The sequence below is a fragment of the Periplaneta americana genome, chromosome 9, assembly GCF_040183065.1.
Source record: "Periplaneta americana isolate PAMFEO1 chromosome 9, P.americana_PAMFEO1_priV1, whole genome shotgun sequence".
Taxonomy (NCBI): Eukaryota; Metazoa; Arthropoda; class Insecta; order Blattodea; family Blattidae; genus Periplaneta; species Periplaneta americana.
The window spans coordinates 59,954,446-59,969,832 of record NC_091125.1 but is presented as its reverse complement, the minus strand read 5'-3'; the positions used below and the strand labels follow the sequence as shown (position 1 = coordinate 59,969,832).

Below are 15,387 nucleotides of genomic sequence, written 5' to 3'. Positions count from 1 at the left end.
AGATGGTCAGGCTACCGACATTACAACTGAAATACAGCAGCACAATGAAAAACAGCCAAACTGTCTGTAATTTTACTATTTAAAAATGTGAGTATACTGTAGTTATTTATTATTAGACAATCGTTTGATTAGTACATGCTTTGTTTGACGTTATTCGTAACAGGATTATTCCTACTATTCTGTACTCTTCAGGTATTATCCCTGTACCGTCAATATTTTGCATTCAAATTTTGATGAAATAAAGGAGAGGCGGGAATTACACGAGAAAACACGGTTATCGGTATAACAATGTACCCCTAGAAACTTTACTTTTTGTAACGTGGCCTGTAATCACGATTTTCTAGAGATTATGTTACTCACAGTTAGAGAGATGGATATGAATGTGTTTTGAAAAATTAGTACAATATCAACTCTTTATAAAATAAGTAAATGAAAAGGCTAAACGTTTGTTTACGAACAATAATTTAAGGCAGAGTTATTCATTTTATAGTTTTTCGTAAAATATTAACTTACTATCTGCTCAAAATATTTCCCTCGAAGGTAGTCACTACTCCAAACGAACTGAACTTGACTAACGTTGCTAATACGACAGTGCAGTCTCACTGCATATTAGTGCCGTATCAAGATACTACAAACTTTGCCCTACTCCATAGGCATCCAACAGTATGTGGAAATGAAGCATGTAAACTCAAATAACAGAGTTTGTTGAAAACCGGTCAGAGGCCTTAATATGTTCGGTTTAACTTTGCTGAGTCTCTGTAGAACCGAAGCTCTCTTTGCGTTTGTGCAGTCTTTCCCGTTTCTTTCATAATACGTTCGGTGCCTTTCTTCTTAGTTTATCTTCTCACTGCGCCTTTATGCTTTAGCTGTATAAGGATGTCAGGCACATATCATGCGAATTTACGCATAGTAATAATGAGTATAGATAATTTTCTTATTAATATGGCTAACCATTCACAAAAATAAACGTATAAAAAATCAAACAAAATATATTTAAAAACGCATATATTCATAATACTGACTAGTATTGTGCAATGTTCAAACATGAGAAGGGAAACCAAGACATTACAAACTTAATCTTATTTCATATGAAAGCCTATCAAATTCATATGTGTTCAAATATTTAAGCGATTAGAATAGTGTCCTGCAATGTGCGAACATGAGAGAGGCCACCAAGATTTTGAAACTTTGTCTTATTTCATATGACAAATTTATAGCAAGATCTGTGCTAAAATGCTTAAGCGGTTACATCAAGAGGTAGGAGTGAAGGACAACGATTTTTTTTATAACAAGATGGAACAAACAGGACTGGTCTCCTGCAGAGCGAACATCGGCGAATATCGAACTTCGCCATACTCGACAAACTTCAACAGGCCGTAGCGCCTGTAATGCACAGCGCTAGTTTAAAGAGTGAGAGGATGGGAGAGGAGGACAGCAAATATTTTCATAATATTGGTGAGCAAACATGATAGGCCTCCTCCGGCAAAGTGAACATCGGCGAATATCGACCTTCGCCATACTCGATAACGTGAACCGAACGTAGTGTCTGCCATGCACGACGATAATGCGTAATATGAAAATGAAATAATTTATTTTAATTAACAGGTTGGATAGTTTGTTATAATTTTCTATAATATTATGAAAATGGAAACATTTAACATGTTGAATATTATTTATTTAATTTATTAACGTAGTGCATAATATAAGTTGTAATTATGTATAGCACGAAAATGATTTTTTCTATCTGTAACAGATACGGTACTCTATTTTGAATTTTATTCAGCTTCCTCCAAGTGAAGGCTGCCTAGAAGACAAAGCTTAACAAAAAATTGTTGTTTTTTTTTTAGTAAATGTTAGGTACACAATTATAATGAAAAAAAACAATGGAGAAGGAAAAAAAAAGAAACAAAACAATTATAAATAATTTAAGGTGACTAAACAGAAGATCATTAATTCCAGAAAAAAAAACATAAAATTTCCTAGTACGGTATCTATTTGCTATCAGGTGATCACAGTCGTCTGTTTATCACTAGTTCTAAGACCCAACTTAAGTGAGCAGATCGCCATAGGAAAGAGATAAATCTATTTACGTGTAGAGATGGTTTCTTAGGATTGTTGTAGATCCCTTCACTGCAGACAGAAATATTTCAATCACACGAATTTGTCCTAGACCAAACTGCTTGCAAAGATGCGCGAATCTTTTTGTGATGGTCCCTCTAGCCCCAATCAGTAATCCAATAACTTCGATCGACGTTAGATGATATTTTTCCTTATAATGTGGTATAGTGGGGTCGTATATGTCGCATTTTTCCTGATGTACCTCAGCAGGTTGATTTTCATATGTTTCCATCCTTACAGTTGGATCAATTATGAATCCGCTTGTTGATCTTGTCGGGATAGCGATGATGTCAATGCGCCTTGTAGATCCATTTGTGGACAAACCATGGATCTCCTCCTCTACTTGGTAGTCTTTTCCTCGTAGGGCCGATGCTAGGAGGGATCGAATCTTGTGGTGACGACTATTTCTCAGTAGTTCTCCATGAGGACAGGCTCCCAGAATGTGAGCAAGTGTTCATGTGTAACATGAAAATGAAATTATCTTATTTATTCTTAGGTTTGATATTGCAAACTAGAACGAATTATGTGTAGTATGAAAATGAAATTATATATTTTATATATTTACAGGTTGGATATTATAAGCTATAATGATATGTAGTATGCATATGAAATCATTTACCTTTTATGGACTTACAGATTTTATTTTATGTTATAATATTTAATAATATTTATTTATTCTGGCGAAGTTAAGGCCATCTGTCATACAAGAACAAATTAAGTAAAATAATGCAAACATACTAAATAATAATTACAAAATAATTTAAGGCTAGAAGTTACATTCAATGAATATGCAAGCGGTAAGTGAACCGATATTACAAATTACAAGAATAGCAAATTCAAATGTGAATTATAACTATACAACACTGAGGAAAATTAGATATATACACACATATATACACACAAAAGAGAACTAAACTGGTCACGTGTTTAAACAATTTACTTTTATATTGCAATATCGTTCGACAGTTCCAGAGGAAGCTGGGTAGAGAGTTCCAGAAACGAATTGCTGATACTGTGAAAGAGGAAGAATAGTGAGCTGTTTTATGGCAAGGCATAGATAATAAAGGATCATTTTTAGAACGAGTTCCCAGGCTGTCATAAGAGGACAAGAAATTAAAACGCACCGAAATATAGTTAGACGAAGAAGTATTGATGATGCGATATAGGAAAATTAGTGAATGGATATATCTTCGGTCCTGTAATCTAACCCATTGGAGAGTTTCAAGGGAAAGTGTAATCTGGTCGTATTTGCGGATGTTGCAAATGAAACATATGCAGGTATTATGAACGCGCTGCAATCTTTGGGCTGTTAGAATTTAAATCTGTTAGTAGAATGTCGCAATAGTCAAAATGTGGCAGCACCAATGTTTGTATGAGAATTTTTTTTTAGTTGGAAGAGTAGAAAATTTTTCAGGCGATTTAATGCTTGAAGGATGGTGAAGACGGTCTTGCATGTGTGTGTGACTTGTACATTCCACTTGAGGCCCTCGTCCATGTACACACCTAGATATTTAACAGAGGGACTGAATGGGATTATAGTTTAATTTAATTTTACAGAATTTATAATAGAGGATTTTGATACGTGTTCATGTTATAATACTTTCAAAGTTATAAATTAAGTCATTTATCTTTTATGGCGTTATACAATTTATTCTATATTATGTGTTCATTGTATAATACTTTCAAAGATATAATGATGTGTAGTATGAAAATTAAATCATTTATCTTTTATGGACTCTCACAATTAATTTCATGTTATAATACTTTCATCATTCATACAGTCACACATCTATTAAAGTGACATCATAAACTTTTTCCTTCCATTTTTAACTACGTTCTGAATGTACCTATGCTGTGTAAAATATTACCATGACAACTAAAACTTACCATTAACAAAGCCTGCATGGTATAGTCAAGAAACAAGGTACAATAAAAATAATGTAAGGAAAATGTTTTTGATATCACTGTAATACCTAGCAACTGTGATTTATTGTAATGTCATGTGAAACATAGTGCTAGTTTCTGTCGGTAATTGATATTGCAAAAACTGTCATATATTTTTAGAACGAAATGTGATTTACGTATTTGTACGTATAGTTCTGTGGATTTTTAACAAGATTTGTTCTAAATCCTTACGCAACTAATAGCATGAACGGTTGGGAGAGGAGGGTAGGAGAGACCAGGGAACTTGAGGGGCCGGTTCGAGCGGGTTGGATAGATCCAGTTTTTCAAAGCATACTTCGGTTTTGTCGCGTTCGACAAATTTGAACCGAACATAGTGCTTGAAATGCAAGACACTACTCCATACCATCAGTTAGTCCAATTTACTAAATAGCCGTCGACTTTTTCATTCGTCATTTGTATAAGACGGCGACCTTTAGATAATACGGAGCTAGATTACAGATTATGATAAATGAATGTGTCTTAAAAAGACGTGACAAGTCATTTTATCAAGTTATCTTATCAATTGACACTATTAAACACGAAGTTAACAAGCGGATAAGTGAATAGTTTATATAAGGAATGAGCAATCGAAAGAATAGGCGAAGAATGAACGGATAAAGAAAGAGTGCATGAATAAAAAAATAACGAACGAAAGAATGAATGAATAGGAAAACAATGAGATAACAAAGGAATGAATGAAATATGAATGAATAAACGAAGAATGAATTAATAAATGGACGCGTAAATGGATGAAGGAGAGATTGAAGAATGGAGAGAATATATGAATTAGGAAAGGAACATGTGAATGAACGAACGAACGTACGTTCTATCGAGCGACCAGACGAGTAAATGATTGAATGAGCGAGTGAGTGAAAGAAGAAACGGGTGAATAATCGAATGAATGAATGAATTTTTCACTACAAATTTCACCAGGATCTGGCCAGGGATTGCACCCGGACCGCCTGAATGGAAGATCAATAAGCTAGCTTTGTGACACAGGCGCGGCTAGTTCTCTTCTTTTAAGAATGGAATGCTGTGCTATTGAAGAATTTTCAAATGTTAAGTCATCTTGCTTTAGATAAGTGTTTATCGTATTAGAAAAAAATATTCAGTCGTTCTATAAAATAATTATTGACGCAGGTAGCCTACTACTAATTGAGTTTAAAAGAATGTTTTGTCACATCATGCTCTTTCATCTGCGATATTTTATCAAATAATAGTAATAAATTACTTACTTACTTACAAATGGCTTTTAAGGAACCCGAAGGCTCATTGCCGCCCTCACATAAGCCCGCCAGCGGTCCCTGTCCTGTGCAAGATTAATCCAGTCTCTATCATCATACCCCACCTCCCTCAAATCCATTTTAATATTATCCTCCCATCTACGTCTCGGCCTTCCTAAAGGTCCTTTTCTCTGCGGTCTCCCAACTAACACTCTATATGCATTTCTGGATTCGCCCATACGTGCTACATGCCCTGCCCATCTCAAACGTCTAGATTTAATGTTCCTAATTATGTCAGGTGAAGAATATAATGCGTGCAGTTCTGTGTTGTGTAACCTTCTCTATTCTCCTGTAACTTCATCCCGCTTAGCCCCAAATATTTTCCTAAGCACCTTATTCTCAAACACCCTGAACCTATGTTCCTCTCTCAGAGTGAGAGTCCAAGTTTCACAACCATATAGAAGAACCGGTAATATAACTGTTTTATAAATTCTAACTTTCAGATTTTTGGACAGCAGACTGGATGATAAGAGCTTCTCAACCGAATAATAACAGGCATTTCCCATATTTATTCTGCGTTTAATTTCCTCCCGAGTGTCATTTATATTTGTTACTGTTGCTCCAAGATATTTGAATTGTTCCACCTCTTTGAAGGATAAATCTCCAATTTTTATATTTCCATTTCGTACAATATTCTGGTCACGAGACATAATCATATACTTTGTCTTTTCGGGATTTACTTCCAAACCGATCGCTTTACTTGCTTCAAGTAGAATTTCCGTGTTTTCCCTAATCGTTTGTGTATTTTCTCCTAACATATTCACGTCATCCGCATAGACAAGAAGCTGATGTAACCCGTTCTTTTTTTTTATTTGCTGTGGTCGTGCCAGAGAATCAATCCTATTTCGAGGCTTATTGTATGGATTCGTAACAAGTTGTTTTGTACGGTGATGGTTTGTTAGCCCTTCGCCCAACCCCCAAGCTGGAGGACCACCCCTTATCGGCTGTCCACGACTGCTTATTCAATATATTCGCAGCTACCCTCCATATCTGGAGGCCGTCTCCTCTATCCGCAACTTGAGGACGCGCCATGCCGTGATGATAATAGTAATAAATTAATTTATTAAATTATCGCAAAGCTCGTCAAAGTACAAAGGGAGGTAATCCAAATCAGTTTTTATATGATATTGTTGTCTCTCAACACCGATTGTCGTAGAATGCAATATAGTTGACTTCTGTTAAAAAAAATACCTCTTGTTCGACATATTTAAACATTTTACGGAAAAGTTCACACTCGTGTACAATCCTCACATAACCTGAGTCTAGAAGCTGCTTTTAAGTAAACTAAGAAGGGATCATTTGTGAAGTTTCAGGATTGTGGACAGAAGATTTTTTAAATGTGTCTTTCGTTGAATGCATACACTGTCAGAAGTTTTTGTGTGATAATATTGTCTAAAGAAGAATGTGTAAATGGAATGAAGAAAACTTGTTATAGTTTTGTTTTTAAAAACATTTTTATATAGAAACTAAGAAGCAAATATTCCCATAGGGGAAGATAAAAGAGTTACGGCATTTTTTTCTTCATCCGTGTTAATAATGTCAAAACAAGTGCTTGTACAAATATTGGCCACTCGAACGCAAGTACTAGGGCCGTAAAAATAAGTTTCTCTGGGACCATTCACAGAAAGAAAACACAATTTCGTGAAACACATACAGCAATTGTTGAGCTATTTTAAACATATTCTCCATCAGAACTGAGACATTTGTCATACCGTTGCATCAACTTGTGTGTCCTTGTGTCGTAGAAATCTGCCGCCTGGGATCGGAACCAGCGTGTGACAGCCGTCTGGACCTCGCTGTCGATCCCATGATGTGATAAATGTCTCAATTCCAGTGCGGAATATGTTTAAAAATAGCTCAATAGTTGTTGCATCTGTTCCAATCAATGTTTTAAATGAAATTGTGTTTTCTTTCTGTAAACGGCCCCGGGGAAACTTATTTTACGGCCCTCGTAATTGCGCTTGAGTGACCAAAATTTGTATTACCACTTGTATTGATATTATTAACATAGTGGAAGAAAAAAAATGAAATTAACTTTATCTGCTCCCATGAGAATGTTTGCCTGTAAGAGTCATTAAGTTTCTCAAAAACAAAGAGGAATAATGTACTCAAGAAGCGACATCTCGTGTTCTTCTCGAAATTGTATTCGATTAATTTACAAAGACTTTTTGAAGCATTCTACAATAGTAAGGTGAACGAAAGAAAGTTGGAAACTTCTTTCATGCATCGGCATTTTCTTTTCTTAGTGAGGGAACTTAATAATTCAAAGATTCAACAGGTTTACTTGGAAAAAAAGGTTTGCTTGCTTTGGTACAAGAGTGAAGAGCTGAAACTGATATTAATTTTAAGAGAAAAAGACTTCGGAGATACATTCTGAAGAACAGGTCCTGATGACCGTGGTTGAGGCACTTTTTAAAGAAATTCCGAAAATTCTTTCCTCCAAGTTGAGTGTTCTTAAGAAGGCTATAAGGTGCTCTCGTATAAATAGTTTATTATTCTAAACTTAAATAAACTTAAATGTAAAAATTTTAACAATGGCTATGGTAGGAATGTAAAAGCAAGAAATAAAAAAATGGAATACTTTCTTTATACTCGTATTAAAGGTTAAATGAGATGTTTGGCTATTTGGAAAGTAAGGGAAATTAGGAACAGAAGATTAATTAGTGTGACAATTTACAGAGAAGAGAATAAATAAAATTGTAATTAATGATGCGAATTTAAGGACATACAAAAGCAATCGCCAGTGATTACAAAATAATATCAGTGGTATTGCTAAAAAAAAAAAAAAAAAAGAGCTACTGGTTTGTAGACGTAAGTGCGACTTACGAATGAGTTAAAATATGTTTCTTGTGTATGAGATTGTCACAATAGGCACAAGATCAACCACAATATTTAGAAATGTCGTTCCTGCTAAGGATATTTTGAAGCGAAGAGTATTATACTGCATTCTGCTGAGTTTCAAGTCAAGAATATCCTTTGGTGTCAACAATAAATTACTAACATCATCTTCTACCTCAAGATGTAGACTCGTTGACCTATTCCATCTTCAAGAATTATCTTAGTCTGTTTAACATGGCCAATGCTCTGTCCCTGCAGAAGACAGCGGTCGGATCAGATAAACCGACTCAAAACACCTTCCGTAACTGCTTCGAAATCAATGAAATAGTAAGCTCATTTACAGATGCCATCTTTACATCCGCCAACTCTTCCACACCGAAGACTAAACTAGCCCCCACCAAGAAACGTGTTTCCTGGTGGAACAAAGGATACCAAACTGCCATACATGCCAAAAATGAAGCATATTACCAATACGAACGTCATCCTACCAATGACAACGAAATCAGCTTTCTTAAATTACGAGCTAATGCGAAAATTGTATGAGTCAACATTAAGAAAATAAGTGGATGCTTCAGGAACAAATCTACCATCACTCTACACCAGTGGTCGGCATGTTCCTTGCTCTATGACGTCATATCACGGAGCCGCTACGCTCTTTGCTCGGCAAAATCTGCATACTGAGCACTGCGTGGAGAGAAGGTTGAAGTGAACAGTTGGCGGTACGGCGCCTATGCACTGACAGAGCGATCCATTCTTCCGATATTAATATGGGAACACGAAAACAAAACTGTACAAACGTGATAAATCAATGTAACAAAATATTTTGGTTTGTAATCAAATTTAATGTACTTACAATAACATGAAATTCATAATACAGCCAGCTGCAGAAGCGTTCGCATATATAAATGAGGCTCCGAAACTGCCATAAACACTTTAAGCAGTACTGCAACACTTTGTCTACTCGGAAACTTGAAAACAGTTCAAGTGTTTTAACACACATTTTTCTGCATAATATACAGAATAAACTATATAGACCCTACCTTGATGAGTAGTATGCAAAGTATATTTCAACTTTTGAAACACACCATCACCATGTTTAAGCTAAACGCTTTGTCGAGATCAAACTGTGTTATGGAGTATGGAAGAATGACGAAGTGTTCGTGGAAAGCTGCTTCAGCATATAAAGAAGTTCAATATAGAACTCCATTAATCTGTATGCCACGCAAAAGATTATGACAAATATGGGGGAGAAGATTGGCAAGTGCTAATGCAGAAATCGAAAGATAAATTGTTAAGTGAAGCTGGGAACACACTGTCAGTGAATCAGTGCCAAGCTTAAGCTATAGGATTTCACTAGCGATTTCAAAGAACATGCGTCCCTTTAATGACGGGGAATTTGCCAAGAATGTTGCCATCATGACAGCAGAGGAGTTATCCCTAGCAAAATACAGGAATGTGAATCCATCACTTTATCTCCAAGAACTATCGTATTACTGCTGCACTGACACCACTGCGCTGGTGCGTGTTAACAGTAACGACGCACCTGCTCGCTCTCCCAAGCTCTTGCGGCCCGACTGGCTCTTACGTCACAACTGCAGCTTCTGCCGGCTCCTGCTCTACACAATCCTGAAATAAGAATAATACATACGGACCCACAGTTAATTACCGACATTTTAGTACACACCTTCGCCGCTGCGTCATCTGATTCCAACTACGAAGAAGAATTTCGATTATACAAGACTAAATCTGACACAGTTCCTCTCCTGGATGAAAATGGAACTTTTCTTGAAACCTAAGATAGAACATTCTTGAAATCTACAATGAAGCTATCTCTGCAACACCATAAAATAACACGGAATTCGTCTCGTCCAGAATTTCCTTCAACACCGTACGATAAGGGTCCGTTACAGTGGTGTCCTCTCCAAACAAATGGTTATTGAAAATGGTATTCCTCAAAGTTCCGTACTCAATGTTACTCTATTTTTTTCTTGCAATTAATGACATTATCCATGACTGTTCATTTGTTGAGGGACATACCGTAACGGTTGCTTAAGTCGGGAATACATGGTTCATAAATTCTTCTTTTGTCCAACTCAACTTTCTTAGCCTGGTCAATATTTAATTCGAAACGAACTGTGGTATCTAAATCAACAGCCTGATTTCTCTTACAGTTCATGACTACTCGTATAATGTTAACTCTTCTGATAGATCCAACTGAAGCGGTGACTTGCATTTCTTCGTGTACTTGCCATTTCAGATCTCGCAAAGAAGATGCCAATGCTAAACGCGCTCTATGGCGTCGAGAGTTTTTCATCATTCTCCTTTACGGCAGTAACCTAACACGTGACCAAGAGTTTCAACCTTACCAAAGTCAGATTGACGGCAGGGATTTTTGTTAGGACATCTGCTAGGGACTGCTCGAACCCCCGCTATGTTGCAAGATATTTTCAGTGCATTTGTCCATTCCAAAATTTATAATCCTCTTCTATTGTTGACCCAGAAGTTGGCTTTAGATAGTCTGCGGAAATTTAAACACTTTTGCCTCGTAAAGAAAGTGTTGACCATGTATGAAAAGCACGCTCTTAATGTTTTTTGTTATTTTTCGTCTTGTCCATTGAGTGCCATCGTTGGAAAAGTCTAATTTTCACAGTTCTGAGGTCTCATACACCATGCAGGTGAATATCAATGGCTTTAAGTAGTTTTCCGCAGATGTTAAAATGTTGCATTAATGCTTCCATTTTGTTTTAGTGAGACCTAATCCACGATATCTTTTATAAGCATATATCATCATGGATAGTCATGGGGTAAACCATTAATTTCTTTAATTGCCTTTTTTGATATCTTATCGACATCCTCCAAGAAATCGTCCTTAATTTTATTTAATGGAGTGCATTGTAACGGATAAAGAGTGAACCATAATGTATTGATTAATTATGGACAGTTTCTGATCTGGTTTTAATAATGGAGTCCACACCTTTGGAGTAACGGTTAGCGCGCCTCTCCGCGAAACCAGGTGGCCCGGATTTGATTCCCGGTCGGAGCAAGTTACCTGGTTGAGATTTTTCTGGGGTTTTCCCTCAACCCAATATGAACAAATGCTGGGTACCTTTCGGTGCTGGACCCCGGACTCATTTCACCGGCATTATCACCTTCATCTCATTCGGACGCTAAATAACCTACTAAAAATAAATAATGGAGAACTATATAACTTAGAGATATTTGAATTTAAATTTACTATGGCTTCATCGAAGACTATTAAATTGCATTGTAAACATTTACACCCAGATATCTAATATGTTCGTAACTACTAGTCACTGATTGGATAATAGAGTCGTCAGCTGTTGTTAATTCAACAGAAGCAAGACGTCCAGTTTTAGGACAAATTAAATGGCTTTTCTGGGATTTATTTTCAAACGAATCACAGATAAACAGTTTTCTGCTAATTAATGAGGGAAGCGATATTTGACTCATTTTTGCCTATGAGGGCAATGTCGTCAGCATAAGCCAAACATAATTTGTTCAAGACATCAGCGATTGAAAACCAATGCTCTTCAGCAACCTCGTGATCGGTTACTGTAGTTCTTTAATAGTATTCAATTAATTGCTCAATTGAACAGGGATGGTGATAGAGGAATACCCTGGGGAACGCCTCTATTTAAAGGAATACATTTTGTTTTATTAATACCTGTTTCAATTTGAACATAATTGGAAATTATTAAATTAATTATGAGATTTCGCAAGTTTTCGTGCCTGTCATATGAGGCATGGGATTCACTAACATGCTTGTCACCAACTGAACCAAATGCCCGACTGATGAAAGATATACAACAACCAGACTTTTTCATTATAGCTAATTTGAGATATCGAGTAATTAACGACGAATTTATATTTTGTGCTCGGTGAAGAAATAAATCTTCTTTGATGACAAGAAAATGACAGATGATTCCGAAGTTCTTTATCCAGAACACGTTCAATAATCCTTCTAATTACCGAAAAAATCGTGATTCGTGATTGATTTTCATATTTTTATATTCCTCGGATCACCACCTTTGTGAATTAGAATTGTTCTACTTTTCTTAAATTATTTACGTAAACATTAATTGTTTGGTCCTACAGAATTATCTGTTACTGTTACCATTGGTTATTAATGGAGAAACATTCGCTCCGACGCTGGGGATCGAACCCGGATCCCCAGTTCTACGCACTGGGCGCTCTAACCAATGAGATACGCCGAGGTTCAATCCACAGCACCGGCTCGAATCTTTCTCCTTTGATATTTTCCCTTAGTGGCCTTATTCCATGTTTGACATACATATTGACATATACAGTATAGGCTATTAAGTCAACTGTCATGATACAAGGATCGCACTCATTTGAGTGACTTGGTGGCTGGGACTCCACAGTATATATGCACAGTTGGGCGAATAATATACGTAAAGATTCATTTTTTGGTCCTACAGAATTATCTGTTATGGTTACCATTGGTTATTAATGGAGAAAAATTCGCTTCGAAGCCGGGTCCCCAGTTTTAGGCAATGGCCGCTCTAACCATTGAGCTACACAGAGGCTCAATCCGCAGCACCGGAAAATATCAAAGGAGAAAGATTCTATGTTGATTGAACCTCGGCGTAGTTCAGCGGTTGACTGAGCATATTAGGGATTAAATTAGTGGCTTTTGCAAAACACGCTATGAAATGTTTCTTATAAAACAAAACTTTTTTCTCGAAAAGGGAGCGAAAACGAGCAAAATTGTATTAAACGTTTTTGGTTGAAATATATCAAAGAAGAACCCGTTGAAATTAATGACATCACTCTGTATATTTCTGCACAGAAAAGAGTCAAAATGACATCCTTGTTCTCCAGATATCAGAGCTAAACTATAACAGGAAGGTACTGAAAACTTCATGCTATCAGTATTGAAAGCGGAAATGTGATGACGTAATAAACAACAGTGGATTACAAATGTATGCCGCGCGAGTACTGGAAGGCTAAAAGAAAAAAACGAATAGTGCCGTTACTTTATGCGTAAGTACTTTCATACCTTCTTTTAAAAGAGGTGCTCAGCGCACAAATGGCCTTAAATTTGCATAATTATTGAGTTTATTGCTTTAAATAGCTCCTCATATTGTTTTCTTTGAAGTGCAAATGAACCAAATCATCAATCCCAGTTTTTCAACGATGTTTCAGCACAAGTTTCGTTTGTGTATCGCATTTCGCTCTTCGTTGCGGACGTAGTATTACAAGATAATATGTAAAATGGGAATATAATGTTGTGGGTTAGACTATTTGTGCGCTGAACGCCTCAAATGAAACATGTACTAACTGTGGAGCTGTGAATTGTTGCTCCCTTAAGATTTCAGTTTGTTCTTAATTGCAATTTATCTATTTTATATATTTAAATAAGTGAGCAGAAAACTGATTATATCCATAAAACAGCTGAAAAATTGCACTATAGTGATATTGGATTTTATTTTAACATTAATTGTTTTATTTATTAACTACATAATTGGTAACATGTGTATAATTGATTTCTCACTTGTATTTACCCAAAATGCAGACTATCTGAAATCTTAATAATTTTCTGTCTCTTGAGAGTGGAGAAATTTTAAACAGACTAAGAAAGTACAGAACTTCTGATTTAGGAGCTGACGTAGTTTATTATAAATGTCACATTCATAGCCATTTTCTTGCTTCAAGCAAAAGCAATATCTTCTTGAAAGACCCTTTGTATTCCTCACTCAAATACACACTTTCCTTCGCTTCAATAATATCGTTAAAATCTGGAGCCTTGTTCTTGTCCGCCAGAACGACGGCTCGGATCACGATGGACGCGATCACCGCGAAACGACTTCTCTTCTCCAACTCTTCATTAATAAGACCCATGGTAGGCTGAAGATGTGGGTGCTTCAACAGCGTTAGGGTCTCACAGAGTGTGTTATAGTACTCTTGTATCAATAGTTCGTATTGTTCAAGAGCTTCAGCTGATGCACTACTATGCATAAAATACTGCAGGTCAATGGCTGGCGACGTCCAGTAAGTTAACTGGAAATCAACAAATCTGGAACAAAAGAGACAGTAGTGAGACTTTCTTCGTCAGTGAAAATCAAACCTCGTTTAGGTCTGTATAAATGATGATCACAATAGAGCCTACATTCATAATGGCATGAAAATTTATACTTCAGAATCAAAAGCAAGGCAATATGTCTGAAAATTTATGTAGATAAGGAAAATAATAATACGCATAGGAGAATATATACTGATTAATCTTGGAAATTTATTTGTACTATATAAAACTGCAACGGACTAGGACTGCACGAGACCGCAACGACTGGAGAACAATCCGAAGAAGGAGGCAGGAAGTGCTAAACACGATCATCTAGTGCCCGACCGGGAAGAAGGGAGGAAGTGCGCGAAGTGCGGAGTGTCGAACACGATCACACAGTGCCCGATCGCAAAGAAGTAAGAGAGGAATAAAGAGGTGAAGTGCGGAAGTGATCCAGTGACTGTCCAGAACTGAGCGAATTTCAACGAAGCTAACCACTTAAGCGAACTAGGTTCCCGCGTGAGTCTTACCGAGCTACACCTCGCAAGAAGAGGCCTTAGCCCTTCAGGAACAAATCGGCTATTCATTCATTCATTCATATAAAACTGATCTAATGTCGAAATGCGCGGACGTAGTATTAAAATATATTTTGGCAAAGATATGACAGTGGATACAAAATTAACATTCCACAACGTCACGTCTAAGACAGTATTAAATTGTGGCAGTGGAATCTAGAATTTAAATAAATGGAATTCCCAGGAACTGGATGAAGATTTGATTCGCGTTTTGAAACCACTATTGGACATAAGGAAACTGGACTAGCACAGAAATAGATTGACCTACCGGGAAAAAAAAATACAAAGTTCTTGTTTAACCGAATAAATACAAAATTACGAACAACGCTGGAAGAATTATGTTCGTAACGGTTGGGAAAGGACAGACTTCCAAAATTAGCTTTAGCTCCTTAGGCTAAGAGGATACAGAAACCGGGAAACACCAGATATCGGTGCAAGGATGAAGACCATTTTTCTTGGATTATCGTCACAGACTACATGATATACCAGAAAATTCACGATGATGATGATGATTATGATTATGTTTATAATCGTGACAAATGAATCTATATCCCTTTAGCATCAGTATTTTCTGTAGCTCTGTTTG

The 15,387-nt window shown here is 36.5% G+C and overlaps 1 protein-coding gene and 1 long non-coding RNA gene across 4 annotated transcripts in view; one reads left to right on the top strand and one right to left on the bottom strand.

The window, feature by feature from the left end:
- The window catches only part of LOC138705986 (uncharacterized), a 394,464-nt gene that overhangs the window by 45,257 nt on the left and 333,820 nt on the right, over nt 1–15,387 (top strand). The gene's annotated exons all lie outside the window — the stretch shown is intronic.
- The window catches only part of LOC138705972 (uncharacterized), a 52,064-nt gene that overhangs the window by 21,693 nt on the left and 14,984 nt on the right, over nt 1–15,387 (bottom strand). For 2 of the 3 annotated variants that reach the window (XM_069834803.1, XM_069834804.1), the window contains exon 4: nt 13,634–14,241. The exons of the other annotated variant lie outside the window; for it this stretch is intronic. In XM_069834803.1, the coding sequence (XP_069690904.1) occupies nt 13,857–14,241 (385 nt within the window). In that variant the 3' untranslated portion in view covers nt 13,634–13,856. Of the gene's footprint in view, nt 1–13,633; nt 14,242–15,387 lie in introns of those variants that run through there. 3 annotated transcript variants of the gene reach the window in all.